The sequence below is a fragment of the Neodiprion lecontei genome, chromosome 5 (assembly GCF_021901455.1).
Source record: "Neodiprion lecontei isolate iyNeoLeco1 chromosome 5, iyNeoLeco1.1, whole genome shotgun sequence".
Lineage (NCBI taxonomy): Eukaryota > Metazoa > Arthropoda > Insecta > Hymenoptera > Diprionidae > Neodiprion > Neodiprion lecontei.
Window position 1 is genome coordinate 32,331,791 of NC_060264.1, and position 24,352 is coordinate 32,356,142.

The 24,352-nt window shown below is 39.2% G+C and overlaps 2 protein-coding genes across 7 annotated transcripts in view; one reads left to right on the plus strand and one right to left on the minus strand.

The window, feature by feature from the left end:
* The window catches only part of LOC107217136, a 73,042-nt gene that overhangs the window by 751 nt on the left and 47,939 nt on the right, over nucleotides 1–24,352 (plus strand). The window lies entirely within an intron of this gene.
* On the minus strand, nucleotides 1,333–9,765 carry LOC107217152 (dual serine/threonine and tyrosine protein kinase). Of its 6 annotated transcripts, XM_046740633.1 has the most exons (5): nucleotides 7,608–8,131; nucleotides 6,846–7,021; nucleotides 3,631–6,057; nucleotides 3,269–3,412; nucleotides 1,333–2,249 (listed from the first exon to the last, which is right to left on the minus strand). In XM_046740633.1, the coding sequence occupies exons 2-5, from the start codon at nucleotides 6,967–6,969 to the stop codon at nucleotides 2,215–2,217; spliced, it is 2,730 nt and encodes a 909-aa protein (XP_046596589.1). In that variant the 5' UTR covers nucleotides 6,970–7,021; nucleotides 7,608–8,131; the 3' UTR covers nucleotides 1,333–2,214. The 6 variants fall into 6 exon arrangements, with proteins under 6 accessions (XP_046596589.1, XP_015510017.1, XP_046596588.1 ...); XM_015654531.2 differs by lacking the exons at nucleotides 1,333–2,249; nucleotides 7,608–8,131 and adding an exon at nucleotides 9,641–9,765 and having other exon boundaries at nucleotides 2,371–3,412; XM_046740632.1 differs by lacking the exons at nucleotides 1,333–2,249; nucleotides 7,608–8,131 and adding an exon at nucleotides 8,952–9,088 and having other exon boundaries at nucleotides 2,371–3,412.

Genomic DNA, 24,352 nt, shown 5'->3' on the forward strand with positions numbered 1-24,352 from the left:
TTTATTTAGCTTACCACGATGCATCTCGACAATGTCATGAATTATGCAATGCTATTACCCCCTAAAACAGACTTTCACTAAATTTTTTACGTAAATGGAAAACCGGATACTTTTGATACTATACAAAGATAAGGAAATGAAAGAAGAATGTTTTAATTCTAGATTAAAGTCGTCGAATTTTGTTGTGTATACGTTTAGTGAAATTCCATTCCGTCTACTGTATAGAGAAATTTGAATCTCCATTCAACAGTCAGAATTGGATTTTTTACGTGTTTATCGAATAGCGAATACAAAATCTCGATTCGGCACCGCTTAAGAAAATCACTCGGCGTTTTACTTTCACGGGGTTCAATATTATGCTATAAACTATGGTTGCATGAAGTGGGTGATGAAAAAAATATTTTTTTTTGAGGCAGTCTCGTAATATAAAGTTAAAGTTTTTCTCTATAATCTTTTAAATACAAAAACGTCAAATTTCCACCTGGGTATCGAGTTGGCCGAAATTCTATTTGTATTGTGATTTGTGGAACATGTACCATATCTCTGTTATAAAGAAATGCAATCATTGATCGCTTTTACTTCGAATATTCCACCATATACCATATATAAGCTAAGAATAATTGATTTCAAAATCGTATAAAAACAGTCAAATCGTTGTCTCGTAAATCTGAAAAAATCAGGTAATTTCGGTAACGTCAGTTTCCAACCCGCCGAGTGAGTATTTCTTGTTCAAAGGCAAATATCGTATATTATAAAATTCCACACGGTAGCGGGCCTACATATTTGTCTTTGATTTTTTTTTTTTTTTTTGCAAACCGTTTCTGCACAGTAGCATGTATTGTAGCGTTCTACACACAAGTTTAAACGAGCCATTTGTCCGTGAACTTAATACTTTGCGATTCTGAGGACAACCTGATTCCTACCAGCTGCGAGGGTTGTATCCATATGGATTGAAGGTTCGTAGATAAGCGAGTGCAATTGGGCGAGTGGACAGAGGAGTCCTTTGCACACTCGTATATCTACGTTTAGAACATCCATGTATGTAGTTCGTGGTTATACGCATATTGGACAAAACTACATAATTCGTATGGAGGGAACTGTGTTTTCAATTTGCATGATTAAAACCAGAAGAGAGGTGCACGATCTGCAGTAATATATATAGCCTATGACTGTGCATCATGTGAGGATTAGTGAGAAAATACTATTTGGTATGTGATGTATGTAGTATCTTACGTGAAATGAATATTGTCCCGAGTAAAATACTCGACGTGGGATGGAAATTTGGGGGTAAGGGTAGCATCAGTAGTCACGAAGAAAATAATAAGACGGAAATATAGTTGTTAAATCAAGATAACTGTATAAAATACAGTCATAAATGCGCCTTATTTTTTATTACGACAGTGACAGCAGCGAGTAGCGAATCTGATAGATTGGGAAAAACATTTCTCCAGCTACGCTTACTCGTCGACGAGGGTAACGGCGAAACAAGTAATATATTCACGGAAATGACACTTGGACAATTTTACAAATTCCTCCATGAGCTTGAAAAGGCTAAGAGCAACTTAGAGCTGTTGCAATAATTACAATAATCAAGATAATAACAATGATGTTCATGATTTATTAAACTAGACTAGTTTCTTAATCACATACAAATATTTATGTATACTTTAATAAGTATTGTTGATGCATAACATCGCGTAAATGATGCAGTCATTGATACACCTTGATTAAAGTATTAAAAAATATGTTTATTCAAGTATTTCTACGTAGTTCTAAAAAATAATAATTACGTTAAATAAAAAATAATCTCACATGATGCATATGTTTACACGTTTTTACGTATATTTATAAAAATTACAATCTATCCTCAGCTGCTAAATTCCTAAGTACTGTTTATTAGTTTTGATATTTCTTCTCAAGAATAGTTAGAATCTAATGATATCAGTGGTATATAATTTCTGTCAAAGATATATTATTATCTCACTGATATTTATAAATACTTAATCATTCGTTTCTTTTTTTTTACAAGAAGTTCATTTTCTTTTTAACTTTTTTCACTACTTGTCTTTCAATACTTCTACACGTATCCTTGCGCAGATATGCCCTTTTATATATTCACTAGTCATCGAACATTTTGATGCATAAATGTACATGCAAATGAATGTAATTTGGTGTTGTCCTTCATTGAGATTTCACTCCATGCTTTGTTTTTGTTCATGGCCCAGTATCTGACACAGAAGAGTCGTCATCTGAAATTTAAGATAAATCGGTCATGCCTAACCAAAACCAGTTTATACAATTCTAACAAATAAATTGTTAGATAAAAGTCTGCACTATTGGTTAATCTTTGGTTTTCGTGTATTTTTTGGGTGACCCTTGGAAAGCATGAATGATAATATTACTTTGGAAGAAAGAAAGAAAGGAAATGAGAATTGGAAGACAAAGCAAACACAGTCTTAAGACAATAGCGGAAATTTGATACAGAGCAAAAGGCGGTAGAAGATATTCGTAACATTAACATTGGTCTGTCCAGCTTCTCCCCGAATAAACGTGAAAAAAATATACATTTTAGGCAGTCAAAAATCGTGTTATTTTCTTTTTTTATTTATTCATTGTTTAATAATCAAAAGTCAGATGTACAAATTATTATACATGTGTTGTCGTAGCTTAATATTACCGTCAAAGTCAAAAATGTTTAATAACAATAAAAGTAATATGCGACATAATCTATAAAAAAAAAACAACTTTATTTAATACCTCCAAGTTAATTAGAATTTGTAAAAGAGAGCAAAAAAAATTACGCATTGTAATACTAATTAAAAGTGGATTTATTTCACAAAGCAAATGACAATCGTCATTGATTAAAAAATTTGTATGATAACATGTAATAAAAAAAAGTATTCAGAAAATACCGAGGGGATTGAAAAATCAACAACACTACTTGCTACAAAACGGTGAACAATAATAATAACAACAATTAAGAATTATCGATGATTTGATACCAACAGAAAAAACGCGTGAAGAAATGGTTACAATTCTCAAAATTCTCGCATCTGAATGTACAAGTTAGGACAAGTGCTACTGTAGAAGAAATTCGTCATGTGTAGAGCGGGATGTTTAATAAATCTACGAGGCCTTGGTTTCGCAGTATGTGCATTAGTTATCACTCCTCTTTGATTATATGGCTCAGTCAATGAAACAGCCGGACTTTTAATTAAAGAAGAAGCCTCTCTTGCATTTAAGAAGTCTTTTTGCTGTTCAGACTTGCCTTGTTCGGCTCTTTCTCGTATCGACTCAAGGACGGGTAGTACAGCACCTAACAATGGCCTTCGCGGTGGTTCGCCAGCCCAGCATTGCTCCATTAGTGTCCAACATTCGTCATCAAAATGGTCGAGTCTTTCTGGTCTCAAGCCTAAACATATGACAATATTTTATTAAACGGTAGGAGTGAAGATCTTCCGAGTAGAGGTCGAAGAGAATTTTTTTAACTCAATCTCCACAAAATATTAGAAGCTAGAATTACTGTCCTTTTCCATCGAACTACTCAGTCGAGAGACAAACAGCTGATCATGTTTTTTCTAATCAATTTAATTGCCGATGCAAAGTTTTCATCGATGATCTTGTACTCACCTCTTCTAACGCTTGTCCAGAGCTGTTCCTTGTTGTGAAATTGTTCGAAGGCAAAGGGGAGTCGTACATTTCCCGCACATATATACCAGAACAAGACTCCGAATGCATAGACATCTACGCTACTGTCATAATGTCCTGAAATTAGTTCCGGCGCCATGTGTACTGGAGTGCCGACGATACTGCCAGACATCATCGCTTCTGGTATGCAAAAGCCGAGATCCGTTAGTTTGGCACGGTTGTCTGTATCCAATAAAACGTTTTTCAGTTTGATATCGCGGTGAACTAGTCCTTGGGAATGAAGATACCTTATCCCCTCGATGACGTCTATTGCAATCTGAATTCTTTCAAGCCATGACAGTCCTGCCTTTATTCCGCAGTAAAGGTCTCGGCTCAGGCGGTCCGTAACGAGTAGCACAGCTGGCGAGAGTCCGCAACCACCGCCATACGAGTCATCGACAACCGAACCGCGCAGCTTTACTATCCTTTTGTGATCGGGTATCGATCTTGTGTAGTAAAATTCCATTGCCAAGTCGTTCCAGTGTTTGTCGTCAGGTGGTACGACCGATTTCACCGCACATGGACCCGGTGCCCCTCCCCATTCATCGCAGGAGAACACAACACCGTACTGACCCCTGCCAATCTCTTTACCCTGACGTGGTATCCCATATCTCACCATATCGCTCATGGATGTAGATTCTAGGGCAAGTCTAGCCAGTCTTGGGGCGTGGATTTTCCTTATCGCGACCCTCTGCTCCTCCGTTCTTTCAAGCTTACCAGAGTAATGACTTTCTAGAGAGCGAAGCGCTGACTGAAACGAGTCATGCGAGGATTTCACCTTTTCTCTGAACTGTGTTGCTATGGCTTTAGAGAGCCGGGCTGAATTTAGAGAGTTTAGAATGTCAACGGCTACTCTTCTCCTCCACGAAACGTCGAGTACTGGTGTCGAAGACCAGGGAAGTGGGAGGGACTTGACCAGTTGCCTTAATCTCTCTAGGAACGAGTGAACCATTGACGTGGAATTATCAGTTAACTCGACGTTGTACGCTGCCGATAGTATCTGCTTGAGGGCGTCGCTCGCCAACAGACTAGACTCGTGCTCGCAACTCCTTTCGAGACTCAGCAAACACCTCTGCAATGTTCCAACGAACGTTTCTCGCAGGCAGTCAACAGATGTTACTAATTGTTTGGCCACTCGTTCACTCAGAGAGCTCAGCAGCAGTCTTTGGACTTTGAGCGTCGCCGCACGAATGGTGTCGCACCATTCTCTCGTGTCGTCATTTTCCAGGTTAATACTTTCGCTGTGGTAATTGCGATCCCCCTCGATCAGATCAGTTTTCATTTCGTCAATAATGTTTTGTATCAGTTCGGTAACCTCCTCCTGCTTCTCGCTAACCAGCTTCATCAAACTGCTGTACAACTCGTTCTCCTTTTGTCGCGCGTATTGTATCCTACGCGGCGTTATCTGCAATTCTCTCGCCATGTCAAAAGCGCTCAGTATGAATTTGCGTAGACTAGTCGTATGGACTCCGTTCAACAGGTTGCTGGCGTTCACCAAATACTTCTGCAGGCACTCCTCTGTGAATCGAAGTAATTGGTCCATCTTTTGTTGTGAATTTATGAACTGACTAGAGCTGTTGTAGTCACTTCCAACGAGCCAGGAAAGCTGATCAACCTCGACAGATTCCTCCATTCGCATGAATCCCAGACTAGCTATTTGATTCAACCATGTAAGACCAAGGAGATTTATTTTTTCCGTGATTATCTCCTCTCTGTCTTGCAGGGAAGTTGACCTGTTCTCGGACCCGGTTTCCTGGAGGTGGTGTTGTTCGGATTCTGTTAATTCCATATCTGCATCGTTAACTAACATATTGATTTCTGAGGATATAAAGAGAACCGGGTAATCGGGATAAGTTTCTTTCAGGTCTCTCAATTCATCCAAGTTTTCTTGGCTCAGGGGATGCTCTCCCAGTGCGTAAAAGAATATTGGTAAGACTTTCAGGATTCCTTTTGACAACACTTTAGTGGCGCCATCTTTAGGGGTTACAAATATTTGTACATTGTCTCTTAGCACAACCTTGTCCACTTTCACTTCAAGGACAGCTGGGCAATTGATGTCGTCGTTCTCGCTTCGTGTTAGATCTTCGACGGGAAGAGTAGTCCACGTTTTTTCGTTGCAGTGAAGCCTCTCCACCACCTCGTATTCCAGGTTCAGCGTCAGACTGACGTGATTCGTCTCTCCGTAGCTGATCTTTATCCATCTCCATGAGCCGTTACAAGTTGGTAAAATGTCAGACGATAATAACATGTTCACTAGGCACGCTTTTGTCTTTGTATCTTGACCCATTATTACTATTGCTGGCGAGTCTTCAAGAATGTGAGTAATCCTTTCCAATGTCAACGGCGTTAGCAAGTCTGTGCTCACGTTTTCTGTAATTTGAAGTACCCGCCGATAAATTTGGTTGCCATCTTTTTTAGCTTTGTTCAGACTTAGATATATCATTTATCTGGTTATGAATTGTAATAATTATTGGGTGTCAGCCTTATTGTACATGAAAATGAGTCAATATAAGGTACAAATGTTTCAAACATAGTCACCTAAATTTCTGGATAGTCCAGTGACAAGGTATAGATTAGAACTGTAAATTTGAAATTAATATTTACAATATCGGTAGCAGTAATAAGAACAGAGTTTATCAAGTCAACAGTCTAGCATTTGCTCAAACTATCGATAATATATTCGGTATAAACGCAGAGAATAGTTGACATGGAAGGGCCAGATAAAATTCAATGCTGTTAAGGCATAAGAAATTTATGAAAAAACTGTGTAAGTGAATTGCAAACTACATTATGAATTAGTTTAGAGAAAATGTTGTATTCAATGATTGGGTCGTTCATCTTAGAAGAATCATCTTATTTGTACAGTGGAGTGATGAAGCACTTCTTTCAGCATTAGGAAAACATCTGAGTGATAGGGATAAGTTAACTCTCATTAACATTCTCACATAAAATAAAGCACACTTTTTGACAAGCAATGAATGCATATTGTCTGGTTCTGCGTTAGAAGTTTCGTCTAATTCAGAAATGACTTTAGCAACATCACTTTCATTCAACTGTAGAAAATTGATACAATCAGAGTAATCGAATTCAACGTTGATTGACGACAAATCCATTGCCATAAATACTGTCGATCTGTGAAAAAAAAATACAAAATTTACCATCTGGAAAGAAATTTTCAGCAGCAATGGCGTCAAGCGTCCGCTGAGTTTCCTTTAGAATACATCTTAGTTTCCTTCTGCTTTTGTAGTATTTTCTGAACTCCAATCGCAGCCTGCTCACCATCTTGATACTCTGAGTTTAGTACTGGGCAGTGGCAAGGAATGTGTTTCATATCCTAAAAATAGAAGCATCCAAGATATAATTTAGCAAATATTATGGAGCGGCAAGCTCTTCACTAACATATAAAAGACGCTGTACATCTATTACGTAGCTTATGACCGACAAGTTTTAGTACATTAGTTTGGAGTGCCAGAAAAAGGAAAAGAACACTCAAAGAAAAACGTAAAGCCACCGACTGCAAGCCTTTGATTGCTCCGCTGGGATCAGTAAATGTCCCATCCAAAGTAATCAGAGATTAACAATGTTCTTTTGAAGGTTATGAAGAACGGTCGAAGAGAAGGGGTTTGTGTATTCAGATTAGACTTGAATATGGTATGCATGGGGGAATTATTTTTCGAAAATCTTATAAAACCTGTCAGAATAGACAGTTTGTTAGATTCTGGAGGGGGGGGGGGGGGGGGGGGGGGCAGAATAGCCATATAAATCACGTTAACGTAGTTCAACGTTCGATTGTCCGAATTCAAATGCGCATCTGTGTTGTTACGCTAAAGGATTTGAGATTGGATTAGCCAGAGTTACGAGAATCCTAACTGAACTAGTCTACGTGATTGTAAACTCGGATCGATCGGTAATTAAATTACGTTTTAAAATTATGGTTGGCACGCAGTATCGCCGAAGCTCTTGTTGATGTTTGGAAAAATGCAAGAGTCTAGCAGGTTTTCCTGAATTTCAATGCGGTCAACAGCACGGCTTATTGGATTCTGGTTCAAAGCATATGCCTCCATGACCGCGCAGCACAAACAACAAGATTACCGGAGCAGTACCTAAGTTTTTACGAAATGTATGTATGTATGTAATTTCGACTTGTATGACATACATCAAACTGTCCCGACTAGCGCATGACGGTTACTAACTTTCTCATGCAAGTGGGCTGCATGCGTTTCGTGTATTATTCGCAAGTAGCGCCACCTACGTCCATAGACTATAAGTTCAATTTTGGATGACCAATTTCAAACAGCTTTTCGAACGTTTTGAGCAATTACGAATAAAATCTTATCAGTTTCAGTCAACGTAAGGGCGGTTTTGGTTTTCGTTTGAGTCGGAAATTTTTAGTGTTCTAACGGAGCACTGCGAAGTGCTTTTTAATTCGAGAGAAATCGATCGATTTTAAATTCCGAATAACTTGGATCTAATTCACTTGGTTGTGACGAAAAATTTGTTGAAATTCAATTGAAATTACTTTCAAATATATTAACGAATTTCTCAAAGTTTCTCTTGAGAACGGATTCCGTCTTTGAAATTGTATTATCAAGTTCAATCCAATGTTCATGCCGGATATTAGGGAATTCCCGGACCAGAGCTGGAGGTCATTGCACGCGGTTTGATCCAATTTTTATTCGAATTAGCGGCTACTCGGTTTCGTTCGACGAATTCATTAATTGCGCTAGCCGATCTAGCATTAAAAGTTTTGATCTCGTACGTGCCATTCCGTTTCACGTGCCATTATTTTTTCTTTTGTCAATTATGTCGAACATCCGCAGCGCGACGATGACTTTGACAATATTTCGTAGACGTTCCGATTTTCGATTTGTAGTTACCGCCATTTACAGTATATAGTTATGGAGATGCTCGAATCCTAGTATGCGACGGTATGTGTATACTGCATATGCATACAACTGACATCAGAGGCTAAAATAGATGCTACCGCAAGCGTAATAATAGAACGTAATTACTGTCCGATTTGAAACTGGTGTAAAAAATCCCAAAGTCAGTTATCGATACTGTTATTATACTTGTCTATAAAAGTCCGGTCAAACGTTGTCTACAATAATCTTTACGATTCAATTAATCATGACTGCAAGGCACGGTTTTTCACAGAATCACGATGTTACGATGCGTATACGAAAGATTACTGCAAAGACTTTATATTGATGATAAATATCGGTATAGTAGAACCTCGATTCTCCTTCTACTTCTCACTCAACCTCGTTTTCTTCTGCCAGTTGTTACAGGGAGTCGGAGTCGTATGTGTATGCACTGACATGTCACTGCGCACAATGGTATGCATATGATTTGTGCATTCATTTTGACTATAATGTAAATGAAAAATCACGTAATATTGACACCAGGCCTACCGGAATATCGATGCTCTACTGCAATCTAAAGTATAGATGTATTACCAACACACGATGTGCGCGCATGTGCGTAGAAAATGTTTGTACGGGTGTGTTTGGAGTCGATGGGTCATTCGGCTGGTATATGTCATCTGTGTATCAACTGTTTTCTAGAATATTGAATACATGTACTCGAGAGATTGCAGCAGCGTTGAACAACAATGCATGTGACTTGTCACGTGACAACGAATGTGCGTGAATTTTATTACAACGGCATATATTTGAAATACATTCGAAAACTGTTCAGAATAGCTTTGAAATTTATAAACAAGCATCGAAATATCAAAAGGTGTTGGATTTAAAACCGTTGAATCGAAATTCAAACATCGAAAAATCGGTGTACGCATTCGATAATTGCCGGTAATAACCTATTGTTATATCTCGAGAAGATTATACATATGTGCGGTGAAAATTGCGTATAAAAAATCGCACAAATGTTTCACATATTAGTTCTGCAGAGGGATTCAGGACTGATGAAAGAAAGACAAGTATTAACTTACCTTTATCGACAGTTAAGCGACTGATGATTTTCGATGAGCAGAGTACGGGAAATACGAGATACTAGTTTAACTTTTGTTGTTTCGTTGTCATTAATCGCTCTCGTATATAAAATGACGATTTTATACGACCAGTAGCTTGTTTAATTCATATTGTGGAACTAAAATGACATCGAGGTTTTAGGTCAGTAACTATGCATTCCCACTTTGCCTACCGCTTGTTTGTTGTATGGTTTAATCTGGAGAAATGGGATATCAACGAAAACAAAAAATAACAATAACGCAAATCGGATGAATAATTATTGACGAGGCTGCGATAACTCTAACCGGCCAGACATCACAATGTAATAATTTATTGCATTCTTTCGATTATTTAAATTCAATTCATCAGTTTTTATATTATCAACTATACACAGCTCATATGGCACGTGGGGTAAACAAGTAAACGATGAAGTTGAAAATTATCATTTTGATAATTGAACATGTTGTTTCCGGTTTGCGCTCAACCGCAGTTCCGCTGTTAAAAAAAATGTAATTGATGCCGAGTTCACTTTGTTGGTAATATTACCGACGATCATTTTTATTACCGACTGATCATCGGTTATCAAGCAACGGCAAGTACTTGTTTGTTGGATTGACAAGCACTATTATTTATCCGCCGAGTTGAGAAAAATACCAGTCCGTCTGGTTGACGATTGGCAAGCGTTATTTCAGGACGAGGTCAGTACGATCGGTATTCAGGCAAATACAATAATTTTAGCAATATTGTAATGAAGACTGTGACAATCATTCGCCAGGAGAATCAATCTGTTCCGGGGAAAAAGTGCTGATGGTATAAACACGTGGGTAAAAAATTCTCAACTTTGGGCAGCACGACTCGCATTTAGTGTAGCTGAATCTGATCGCTATCTCTTGTTTCAAACATTATATTTGTACATTTAATCGGTAATTTTTTTTTTCACAAATCAAGCAGAATTTTCTTAGAATAATTACTTACTTAACGATGAAATCAACAAAGAAAATCTCGCGGTGATCAAAAAGCGTGGTTAATTAATTCCTGGATGCATATAGGGATTTGAAATGAAAGAAGAACGTACTTAACAGTAGAAGAGAAGAAATCGAACGATCTTGGATTCTTCAGTAGAAATTTTTCTCTCCTGCTATCACTCAAGGCGGAGTGTATAGTAGAGGTATAGTACACTCTCTTGAAACATTAAAGAAAAAGTGGAATCGTTAATCTAAGAGATGCTAAGGTATACAATATGATGGGTGGCAGGGAGGAGGAGGGGGGGGGGGGGGGGTCGTTATTTGAAAAGTACAGTAGTAGGAGAAGCGTATAACGGAAAGCGGAAAGAAGAGCGAAGACAGGAAAGGGGCTGTAAGGACCTTTCGGCGTCGAGTCGCGACTCTTTGATCAACTCACCAGCCCGCAGTTCGCCCCGTGCACTAAACGCGTCCTGATCTCTCTCATGAATATGTAGTACCTTAAACAATTCCGTAAGCCATCTAATTGACGCGTCAGAAAGAAAAAAAAAAAAAAAAACGCAAGGCAAAAAGATTGAATTTATTTTTCGGTGGAAAAAGCCACGAGGGTAAAAAAGAATGCATCAAACGGTTGAATTAAAATCTGAATTAAACCTTTGTCTTTATAACAGTTTTGTACGATTCAGATATTTCCAATGTTTGAATATCAATTACTACAAGCTGTTGTTAAATTTAGAATCGATGTATTAGAATTCGAGTGCAGTGTTAGATTACCTCGGAAATAATTTTCCGGGCTATTATTGTACGAGCGAATTGATAAGCACTTGAATTTGCTGGTTTTTTTTTTTTTTTGCAGTATTTTTAACATTGCAATCTGAAAAACATACTTGACGGCTTAATTAGCGTCACAGTATAAAATACCGAGAAATCGAATATTGTTTGAAATACGGCAACCTTATTCACCTTCTTTGTCATTAGTTTTCACCTGATTGGGATGATTGCAATAAAAAGAAAAAGAAAAAGATAACGAATTTGGGGTAAAAACTGAAGAGGTGAGGAAAAGGGTCCCTAGAATTGATTGACGCGAGTTAAAATGAAGAGAGAAACGAAGTTTAGAATTCAGGATGAAATTGATTAGACATCTTTGATGCAAGCCGGTGAATAATAACGTAAAACGCGGTGCCATCCTGGGTATACTACATCTATATATATATATATATATATATATATATCTATATATATATTTCGAGGGGGGGAATTGAAATCGCGAACCAAGTGCCATCGTGTCGTATATACAAGAATCATAACGAACAACGTCGCACTCTTTGGCACTCGGATATATTCGGAGTGTTCGCTCGTTCGCGGACTCTGGAAATCCGGGACTCCCGGTCTTCTGGAAGATCGGCACAGATCAAAGACCCTCGAGGGTTATCCGCGGTCCCTATGCTGCAGCCCTCGTACGCTTACACTCGACTCGTTCTAGAGTGGCGTCAACTCGGATCCCGGAACAAGAATAAAGAATCGATGGCCTCATGCGTGAAACGATGCCACTGCAAACAATCCGCGATTTGTTTAGGTACCTACTACCATTCCGTCGCGATGCCCGTCAGCCGTACAAGGTACATCCTATAACCCGACTCTCTCAGAGTTTGGACACACAACTGACCGTGCAGGGATCACTGACCATTCACCCCCTCGTATCATTATATCAAAATACGTACAGGGAAATATTCCAGCCTGCGGCAGCTTTGAATTCGCGAGTTTAATGTGAATTATTCAAATATCTGGTAAAATGCTTCATTTGGATATTCTTCTAGCTAAAATGGCGCCGATGAGAGGCGTCAGCTGATCCGTTCACGTTAATCATACGCGTAATTCAAGCCAAGGAAAACTTCGCGCAAGCTCGCGGACTTTTACTTTGTTGTATGAAATTGATCGCGAGAGCGAAATTGGACGGATAATCTTTTTTACATTTAAATACGCCTGTAACCTATAAACTATTCGAACACCAGATAGCGGTTTTCGGTATTTTTATACTTGAATTTTCTGTACTTTTCCCCTCTAGTTGGTTTCCGTTGACTTCATACCTCGCGGGTTGGATTAGATCTGTTTTCTCTCGCATCGTTGTCCGCGGGGTCGACGCCTATCATCGGGAAAAAGACGCGACCGGGAATCGCATGAATAGCATCCTAGCCTTTGATTCAATTTCTTTTCCCAATCTCGCCGCGCTAATGCACTTTCCCTAATCCTTGAGTCTGATCATTGTCACATTCTCTGTGCACATGCATTGATAGCACATATCAAATTATGTCCAGCCTTCGCAACATCGTTTTGTGTTTGCAACCAGACTATCCAAAGTATGACACAGATAGGCAAATGGTTATGATGTAGAACCCCGTGGTATACCTACATTTGATGCGGGTTTCGTTCGGATGAGAATGGATAACGAGCTTAGCTCACGCCGTTAAGTAGGTGCTCGAAGGAAACGCGCTCGGGGTCTGTAGAATGGAGGGGAAGTGCTGATCCAATAATTAGCCAATTAGTCGCGATGGGGGACGAGGAGACAGAGAGAGAGAGAGAGAGAGAGAGAGAGAGAGAACGAGAGAGAGAATGAGTTGGCTTCTGATTCTCTGTCGTTACTTATCGCCCACTTGGCTAATCTCTCAATTTTCACCAATCAAGCCTCTGCCTTATGGGTATACGGATTACCACCCAGTTTCCGACTTTTCCAAGTCTCGATTCACTTCGTCCGGAGTTTCTCGATGTTAATATAAATTATCATCGATTTTCTTGATTAGCCTGCCATATTTTTCTTACACGTCGCTTTAAGCAGTATAGATTACGAAAGAAATGCAATCATTCGATTAACCATATTTCCGCAAACCGAGAAGATTGAGCATATATGATACATTGTTCAAAGAAATGCTGTGTTTAAGATTATCCTGTGCGGACTACTCTAGAATATTATTTTAGCTATCGATTCGAAAATTTTATATATCTTTATTGTACAGTGTATTCGCATAAGTTTAACCAATGAAATTACCAGTGTAAATACAGCCAGTTCTCACGTGTTGATCAGTTATACGCAAGTCAAAATGGAGGATGTTCGCTTACTTGGTTGGAAAAGCGCAGGGTTCAGGAGGCGGGATCAGATATTGTGCCGGTCGCCAGTCGCTGCTGGCGTCAATATCTCTCGCTCTTTCTCTCTGCTCGACTTCTAGGCGTCGAGGGTTAGGTTTGCTTAGGTTAGGTTAGGATGAGTTAGGTTAGATTAGGTTAGGTTTTAGTGAAACGCTAAAAGCAGAGTGCGAATGACGATGGATGGATGGAATAGAACTGCCGTTGGCTAATTATGTTCAGGCGATGACGGATCAGGAGTAGCGTATCTACACGCAATGCCTTAATTCTTCGCCCTTTCAAGATCTATTGGGTTACGCTTCCGGTCTGACCGATCCAATTCATCCGTTAGACTTTCCTACGGGTTTCAGTGAATAATCGAAGCCCACATTGCGGATTGATGTTGATTTCCCAGATGTTGGATTTCGGGATTGAACATGAAAATTATTCCAGAATAGTTCACACTGATTCTGACTCTTCTCAATCTTAACACCACCGGTTTTTTTTTTTTTTTTTGTTTTTTTCTTACAATGTGTCGCCTTGTTTTCACACGTGCGGAAATGGATTATGAGACGGTTTACTTTTTCGACAAGTCAGTTATCTGCATTGCCAACGTAGATGACTTGTAAAATTTAACCGTTTCAGAATCCATTTCCCCGTGTGTACCATGTAGTTTAAATTCTATTTTAGACATACCGGGATCTTGAAATTTGTTGAAACGGCATTGCGTCGGGTTGAACAGAGCGGGAGAGAATGAGGAGTGAGAGCATCGCGACTACGTGGTATTCTGTCGGGGTTGGTTTGTAGGTGGATGGGTGGATGGATGGATGGATGGATGGATGGATGGATTCCTCATTACCGAGAGCGTTCTATTCACACCTTGTTTCGCATCCTGGCATATGAGCGATGGGTATAAACCGTAATGAAATGCAAACAAAAACCGGACAAGATCATTATCATTACATTGCTAAAAAGAAGATCCAAGTCATCGCTTTTAAAAAACTGTAAAAAAAAAAAAAACGGCAATAGACTCAATTGTACGGAAATCAGTTGCTGTAACACCTAAAATCTGGCATTGCGTGTTTAGTTTGATGCATTACGAACTTGATCTTCATTGAATGGCGTTGCAAATCTTTTGCGAAATTTTTTTTCTCCACGTTTCAGTTTCTGGATGATCTCAGCCAAGATTTGAAAAAGTCTACATGTATATAATAACTCCCCTGATCGCACAGTGAAATTTTAGGATCAAAATACCTGATCGAGGTAGAATTGATTTTTGGACTCTCCTGCTAGGGGTTTCAAAATTATATCTTCTCATTTACCTCAAACATCATTCTCGCGGTTTCAATATAGGTAGATGTACACGGAAAAAAAAATTCAGCTCGTGGAACTAAATATTAGATAGTTACTTGTAAACAGTTCGTCGAACTAAACGTTCTGTTATTGGAAGAGCACTGCATGGTTCGTATAACTGACTGTTAGTCAGCTGTCATAGCTGTACGTTGTTCAGCTCTCTCAGCTAAACAGCTTCGTTCGAAGAGCTAGACCAGAATTTTTCGGCTCCGCTCACAGCGCTTATTATTAAATAGTACAATTATATTGCTATTAGTATTATTTTTCATCATTATTATCATTATTTATTCAGTGTCATTTACATATTTGAATGGACTATTTAAACAATTATCTATCAACTGTATTTAAATCATACTCATGAAATTTGAAGGTTATGAAATATGTCAACGCACCAGAGCACAGCGCAACTTACAGCTCTTAGAGCAAAACCATTCAGCTGTGAGAGCTGAACAACTTGCAGCTATCAGAGCTGACTAATATATAGTTGCTGTAACTACAAGATAGACCATAGAGTGCGTATAGTTACTGGAGCTGTAGAATACAGCTCGCCGAACAGAATTTTTTTTTCCGTGTAGTTAAGAACGCATATCCGATATTGCACAAATCGATTGTCAATGCCGAAGCGAATTTAGACCAACGAAATGGTTTTTCTTTTCTTTTTTTTTCCAGAGTATCATACCTCCATGACGCAATATACAGACACTTTACGGAGGGTGAATCCCGCGCATATATTTGTAAACATGGACATATGTTCACACCCGGTTCCGTGGTCACTGTCCATACCTTAAATTCGAACCTTCTACGTGTTATAGACATACGCGGCCCCTCATTCTTCGTCCTTACGTAAACAGAAATTTAACGCTTTCGGTGCCCCTCGGGAGGTAAAAAAAAATCTTCGAAATATCCATCTGTGTCCGCTGTCATGTCGTCGCGTGATCCCCACGACCAAATTGTCATCCACTTGATATTGTTACAAGTCGAGTAAATCGTGTGGAGTATAATGGTTAAAACCGTGTATGTTATAAGTATGAACAAACGAAGATAATTATTTTTTAACACAAATTTTTTTATAATGTATATTGCGATTGTGTAATGACGTTTAGTTTATGAATATTAAATCGTACCATTGCGATTATACGATTTTATCTCCCCGCATGGTAACCTGTAATGCATTCAATTTCGCGAGAATGGAAATGAAAAAACAAAAGAAAGAAATATAAATAAATAATGCCACCTATTCACATATTCATACAGATTTTGGCACTTGAATAAATCTCACTACGTGTATGACCTGTCATACACGTTGAATCGTAATATAAATATGGGGAGAGCTGCTCCCGCGTAAATCGTAACAAACATTAACGTTTTTAGTGAATCGGTATTTTCGATTTACATTTTAATTTTTCTCCCTCTTGTTTACTTTGTTGATTCAATTTTGTTTTTCCTATTCTCATGCTGAATCTCATATCTCCAAATTACGTGGAACATGAAATTTTAACTTGATTGAAAATTACACAGTTTCACAAAAAAGTTGTTTCTTTTTAGAATTTATATTTAAATAGAGAATTTCTGATTCTATGCATCGAATAATAAACAAAATCTTTTAATTATTACTTATATAACGTTTGCCTTTGTCTTTTTTACGTTGATAAATAATACCGGTCATCCCGAATTTTGAGTTTGGATTCTAGATGTCAAATTTTGATTTCTTTCACGTAAGTAATAGAAGAAAGAATAGTTTTATCAGTTAAAGATTTTACTTTTGTAAAAACTAGCTCGATATTTCGTATTTAAAAAAAAGTTATCCATTTTTTCAAACATTCATTGTAAATAACAATCAAACGAACTTCAGTTTCGCATTTAAATTTTTGAATAACAGTGATTTAAATGCGAAACTGAAGTTTGTTTAATTAAAATTTTTGAATAACAGTGATTCAAATGCGAATCCGATATTTTTTTCGAATAATAGTGATTTAAATGCGAAACTGACGTTTGTTTAATTGTTACTTGCAATAAATGTTTGAGAAAATTGATAACTTGTCTTAATATCCGAAATAACGTTTTGATTTCAACAAAAGCAAACTTTATCTAATAAAACTATTTTTTCTTTCACATAAGTTACGCGGAAGTAATCAAAATTTCATGTTGACCGGTGTTATTGCAGAGCAAAAAAAAAAGTAAAAAAAAAAAGTGTAGCTGTATTACACGCTGCGTTAATGTCGTTGAAGTTGAGCCATACAGGCAATGGGATTACCAGGTCTTACTTTCGTTAATACGTGATACCATCTCCGTACTGCGCGAAAAAATTTGACGGTGACGTATCGCGATCAGACATATTGGAAACATTCCCCTTAACGTATACTGTCTATGCGTATTTGGATTTTTTCGATATTGTTTTTCCGCGCGATCGTATTTATTCAGTGGATAAATTCAACTCGTAGAAATTTTATCGCGCTCGTAGCCTGGCTGTGTCTTCTCTTCATCCCTGTGGGACACTGTATGCGGTACTCGCTGTCGCTTATAACATAATCTGCTTAGCGACCCGCATCCTCTGGATTTGTGCGTTCTGCGGTTCTACGGCGAATCTGTTACAATGCGACATACACACGGTGCGGAACCGGAGCGGCGAGCCTTTAGTGTTTGAACGAGGCTTTATACCTATATATGTATACACGGCTCTTGTTGCTATTCATCTCACAGGACATACATGACGGGGAAGGAATATCGGGCAATTCATCCAATCCTCATTCTTCGACGACTGTGAATTTCATTTGAGTATCCTTGTTGCTCATTAACTTGTGACGATATCGATGATTGTTAAAAACACGAGGCCGAACGTCGGAAAGAAAATCATTATTACCGATATTTTAGAATCACTTTCTAGGCGTTTCGAGTTTCAACATAAGAGCAGGTATGTTTCTGTTTATCATGGTTTAATAAATTTCGGACATTGTTAAATCTGCGAAGTAACGATTGTTCCTATAAAGCATGCATCGTTAAAGTAACGTTACTAACTTTATACTCACATACAAGCCTAGCTTACGATGACGTTAAGAAAGAGTTTCGGTCAATCGCAGGAATCGAATATAAATTTCGCGGACCGTTTAGCAAGAAACTAATAATTTACGTCGTGATTAAATTCCATTTTTTATTTTTTTTTTTTTTTCTGATCAGAGTCTTGAGTTTCTTTGTAGTTTTTTTTTTTTTTCCTATCCGCTGTCATATGTTTGTTATTCCTTTAGGTTTGAAAGAAACAAAAAAAAAAAGAAAAAAAACAAATGGTGAACCGTGTAGAAAAGATGTATGCGTATTGAAAATACAGATTCACGGACTTGCAAATGGAGTTCCTTCGTAAGATAATAAAGTCAGAATATTTTTGCTAATTAAGTGGAAAAATGTAATAACCGCGAATAACCAACCCCCGCCTACAGACTACACTTGACTTGATAAACTTGAAGCTTCAATATAAACGAATTCTGCACAATCCGTACCTTATACAACCTCTATATATACATGTGTACGTGAATTACAATGTACAGACACTCGGTATATAATGTACATAAAATGGGGTTTGATTCTCAGGCAGTCAGACGATCCTCATTCGGACAAATTTGTGGTAATACTGCCTAATGTATCGTTATACTTTTAAAAAGGGGGGCCGTTGTAAAGTTTAAGAATCATGATCTTTTGGATCCGTATATAATCATCGTCTTCCTAACGAATTGTGCAAATCTCTACGACATATTAGATATGCGAAAGAATCAATTTCGTTGGTTGTATAACGCGTGATTTTTATCCGTACATTACATACATATATATATATATATATATATATATGTATGTATGTATGTATGTATAAGTGATTTACCAGAAGAAGGTACTTGAGTTTTGCGAAGGGAGCCGACGATGGAAGTTTTCATTGAAAAACGTCCGGGTTGTATAACTTGAACGAATCCCAAATTGAGTGTGATTACAGGGTTCTGTGCAGCCCAGCCACTTGAGCAGTCCCTTATAGGTACAGTACGTGTATTGTAAATTTTTAACATATGTATCAGTGTCTGGTCTAAAAAATCTTTTCGCGGAGGGTGGATATAAGCGCACAGGAGAACGGCCCGAGGGTTCGTAAAATGGGCAACCTTCCTTAAAACGAGGGTCGAAGCAACGTTCCCGATGCGAATCTGTATCTAGTCCACGTATTATATCCGATCTATCTATTCTGTCCGGGTAATTGTACCTACCATGCACAAATGTTGTATCGAGGAGGCAGAGAAAACGCGGATGCCATTTATCTTCACAAGCCGGTCGGGCAGAGAATGTTTACGGTATGAGTGGGACACGTGTTTGTACAGTATTTATTCGCTATCCTAATTTTGATCGATCGACGATTACTGCGGTAGGTATAAGGTATACTATCTATCATGACATCCGTTTTTTTTTTTAAGGGTCCTCTTTCTTTTCACTATTTTGTTTACCTACCTCTCGCGAAAATTGACTGGACGGTACGTTTCGATCATCACGAATTCGTTCAGTCGATCGCAGAAAGTGTTACGTGAAATTTTTTAGTGCTCATTTTAAGAAGGGGACTGAAAATGACCTCTTGTTCTCTCCGTCTGTCTCTCTCTCTCTCTCTCTCTCTCTCTCTCTCTCTCTCTCTCTCTCTCTCTCTCTCTCTCTCTCTCTCTCTCTCTCTCTCTCTCTACCTAGTTTCACGCTTCGACCAATTGGCGCCCGAGTTCCAAAGAGCTTGGTTCCGCCATTTGCGGATGAACGCCAGAGCTATAATCTGTCTCGGTGTTAGTTTCTCTGGCGCATTTGAGCCGCCGTTTGGAGTGTTGACAGCTCCCTTTTAGACAGCTAGTTTGTTGTCCGCACTGTCCCCTCAGGTTTTACGCTAGACTTCATACGTGGCTACCTATACGGTAGCGCTTAAAACGAGGAGACGAGCTTCTTTTTTATGCGGGAGATTTGTCGACAGGAAGCGTTCTTTCGTGTAGATTGGAAGTGAAACTTGGTTACCGTTGATCCGTGATGCAAGGAAATGCAAGATTTGTCAGAACTGAAGACCGATTTTTCCTCATTCTGTTCATATCCCAAGATGACGTTACCCAAGTCACGTAAATACCTTTACTTGAGGTTACGTATTTACTTCCGTATATAAAGGACAAAATATGAATCATATACGACATCACCTTGGATATGTTTTCTGATTGGTTTAACTGAAGTGTTACACAGGTATCGTTTCACCGATTTTTCTTACAAGTTCTGTGATCGTAGTCATTTCCCAAACGCGATTCCATTCCTGCAGGACCATTGGACCGACAGAGAGACTTGCAGATAATTCCTCTCGTCAGAATGATAACGCTTAAGAGATTTTCTTGCGTGTGTTTTGTGGTTTGGGTTAGGGTGTTGGTTATATTGGGATGCTGGGAGCAGCCTCGGTTCGAATAGGTTTTGCGGGGGTCGCGAGCTGTGTTCCTGGCAAAACGCTTAGCGAGATTGCAGGCGACAATACAACAATGGAGAGGCGTGACATACGCCCCGATCACCACGCGACAGCCGTTGAAATCTCGCCAATTCAACGGATCGCACGTACACACATCGCCTTGGTACTCTCTACGTGTAGCCGCCTCGTTCGCCGAATGTGGAAACGTGGTTGTTCGCCTTGACAGCGACACACCCTCTTCCTAGTTTAGCATAACCTATACAGCGCTAGTATTTCGATCGCATCTCCTTTACTGCACAAATTTTTTTTCTCCAAATGTGTACCAGAACTTTGGTTATACAACTGCAGCTGCAATATAGAAGAAACGCGACTCGTTCGTCAATCTTCCTTTTCAAAATTTAATGTACACCATGCAGGATGAACTGAATTAGACAATCGTTCGTGCGAAAACTATCTTGAGTTAGATTTTGCTTGAAATGATTTCTTGAGTTGTGTTTATAGTCGGATAATCTGGGAAGAATTTCTTTTCCTATTCTTTACCCTCTTTCTTCATCCCTGACTCTCTTTATATCTTTCGCTAACTCGCTCTCTTCACGGAGAAAGTTATCATCGAATACGGTCGGCACAATTCTCTCGTACACGTCAGTCGCAGACTCCACTAAATACCGATCAGCGGTCTTTACTTCCCACACCACAATTCTCCTCTTAACACACTCCGTCCAATGTGGTTTTCCCCTTCGGTCGCGTGCTTCAATCCCCGCTTTGCCCTCTATTAAATTAAATTGGACCCTAAATTTGACGTTTCGTCGTTTCGTGTCGTTGTCTGTGTGTATGTTTGTGTATTTGTATTGTAGGTACAACGCGAGCGACAAACCAGCACACCGCTATAAGTTATGGCACACCATACCAAGTCGTACCTTAAACCGTTAACAAAAAGATTTCCGTCCTTGGTTCACGCGTGTGACGAGATACTGACATGCATGTTATTTCCTTGCGAAACTTTGAACCGAGGGCGCGTCTCTCGATAATTGCTTCGATCCTCGCTGTTTGACCAATTGTTGGTATTCGGAAGATTGTTCTTCGCCCTCCCCAATCTCGGCCGGTAAAACAGGGAGCTAGAATCGCGGGACACTCACGCCTGACCTTCCTTCATTCACCCTCGTGTGTTACCCCCTCCTAATATCACGCGATCCAGAGGGACATTCCCTCTGTTAATTACCGCCTATGGTCCAAGGTATATTAACTATCACAAAATCGGTTTAAATCGATATCACGACGTAACGTTCTTGGACTCGATCTTCATCGTTGCAGACTTGAGAACTAAGGGGGCTAGGTAGTCGTACGATCCCTAATTTCCCGCATACAGCAGGCAATTTTCTCTCGATGATGCTGCGCCGGGTACCCATAAGCCTGTGAAAACGGTAGTAGCGTAAAAAATTTTGTCGGACCAACGAACCGTAGGCGGTACGGTTACTCCAAATAATGGTAATCTATTAGATTATCGAAGGTTTTAGGTTTAATGAACCGTAGGCCAATTTATTGGTCATAATCTCGGACCGTTTACAATGTAGTGACAGAATAATGCGCCGCCTTTCCTTTTCTTCTTCTCCTTCTTCTCTTCCTGTACCTAATTCTTGCGAAGATCTATTTTTGTAATACGTCGGGTAAGCCAGGAAAGGCGTCTCTTCGGCGGTTCCTTTGACCCCTGAGAGGTGAATACTACACGAAAAACACCAAGATGGCGGATGATTGAGCGTCGAGCGGAGTGGCCAGTCACTGGCTAGCTTACTGCCGGTCCTTATGTTGGTATCCCTGTACGAGGCACATCTATACCTACACATATTTCTTAGGATAAACATGTATGAGAGTTTCACGCTATTGATACCCGATTTGCTCCCTGCAGGTTCTACTACGGGTACCTGTTTAGCCCACGTTAATTGATTTCAAGTATTTATAACAACTTAATCCGTCCTGTAGGTGGATCATCAATGGGATTATGTGTCAGAATATCTCTTTGACTATTCTCGGCGCATTGCAGGCCGCCGGCTACCGTAGCTTAGGCTTAATACCCGTTACGGCTTAGCCTTATCCTTAACCCTTGTACACACCCTTAACCCATTTCTCAACGCTCTCTTTAATGCTCCTTTTTTTCGCACAGTAAAACCTATCTTCCATGAATACTAGGGTTGTAACGATCGTTCGTCTTATAATATCGTTGCTACCACACCATCGTGCAGATGTTATAATTCGTATTTGCTTCTGAGTTCTATGCGGCTGATCTTTGAAATCGGTTCAATGCATATATATTCATGAAAGAATTTCGCACACCGCGGAGTCTTCCCGATCGCTCCTGTTCCTACACGTGGTACAGTATACAACTGTACAATATCCATTATGTCTGTATATCTACAAGCTACAGAATCTTTCGGACTTTTCTGTTCATTCCCGTCTCTTATCCGTTTGAAGTTTACTCCGGATTCGCGATACCATGCGTATAACTGCTAAGTAGATTTCGAACTGGATGACTATAGACAGGAAAAGATCCTCAAACGAAAGACTTAGGTAGATAGTAGGAAAGAAAAAATAAAAAATTTATATCCCTTATTCGGATAAGTTTATATGTAAAATTTTGGTCGTAGGAGCTTACGATAGAACGGATTTTAAAAAAAAAAAGTTTCAACGAAGTTTCAGAGTACAAATAATTTACCGTTTCCGGTTCCGATTCCGTCAAGGTTTGGTAATACTAAGCCTCCGAGTGACTGCGGTTTGCGGACTTTTCTCGGCTCTGAATGCCGTTGCGCAAATTATTATTACCCGAATAGAATAGAGCAAGGCGAGTTTAGGTCTTTCAGGAAGTCTAGTTATGTGTGTATATACTCTCTAAGCAGATTATACGCAATTTAAAATCTTTGCCCTGCTGCAGGTATACACCCTCTCTTATTATTACGTCTTGGCCTGCGTTGGCGTTTTGCGGAAAAGAAATTGAAAGACAGAGAGAGAGCGAGAGAGAGAGAGAGAGAGAGATGGAGCAAAAGAGAAAAATTGAAGAACTATACGCTTCCGACCAGAGAACCCGCAATGCGTCCGCTTGAGGTTCTCTTTATTCTCAAACATTACTAAGTTGCTCGAGTTCTATGTAGGATGTTTGGTCGAATGGAAAGAGTATCGCTGCCCCTTGTGCACACTGGGTGTCTAGTTTATAGCAAAACTTTGAGTTTCATCCTACTTGCAGAAGGCATGAGTGAAGAATATTGCATGGCAATCGTTGTTCGTGATACATGTTTTATGGAAATCTTTGATACAGTTTGAATCGATGCTCCTTCCTTCACGAGACAATCTTATTTACGGTGTTCGAAATTGTCCAGGCAATGTTTACCGTATAGTGATAGACGAAGAGGATACCAAAATAAACAAACACCCTGTGTGCACATTGGACTCCATACAATTTTTGTACAGCTACTCTAACCGCAACATATTAACAAAACCACTGGTCTTGGAACCCTTCGGGCTAACGTGAATGGACCAACTTATCCATGGTGTCTATGGTGGCCGGCCCCGCATAAAGTAGCGTACCGACAACTATTTTCTATTCAGTTAAAACTTCCGTGCAATGGTATACCTGTAACAACAAGTTTCTACCTCAAAACATCAAAACACATAAGGTATACCCGCATAAAGAAACGAGGAAGGTTACCGCTCCAAGAGACGAGAGAAAAAAAAGAAAAAGAATATACACCGCGTTATTATGCATACGTAATTTAACCATAGATCTAAGCTGTTATAACAGTAATTGCGTTATCCATCCGAACAGAGAATAG

Bases quoted from the DNA above. Each gene is read 5' to 3' on its own strand.
- LOC107217152 (XM_015654531.2), bottom strand. From the start codon at position 6,969: ATGGTGAGCAGGCTGCGATTGGAGTTCAGAAAATACTACAAAAGCAGA. The intron at 6,058-6,845 runs GTAAATTTTGTA...TTCAAATTACAG, and splicing joins TGAAAATTTCTTTCCAGATG to AAAACGTGAGCACAGACTTG. The intron at 3,413-3,630 runs GTGAGTACAAGA...TCATATGTTTAG, and splicing joins CTGGACAAGCGTTAGAAGAG to GCTTGAGACCAGAAAGACTC.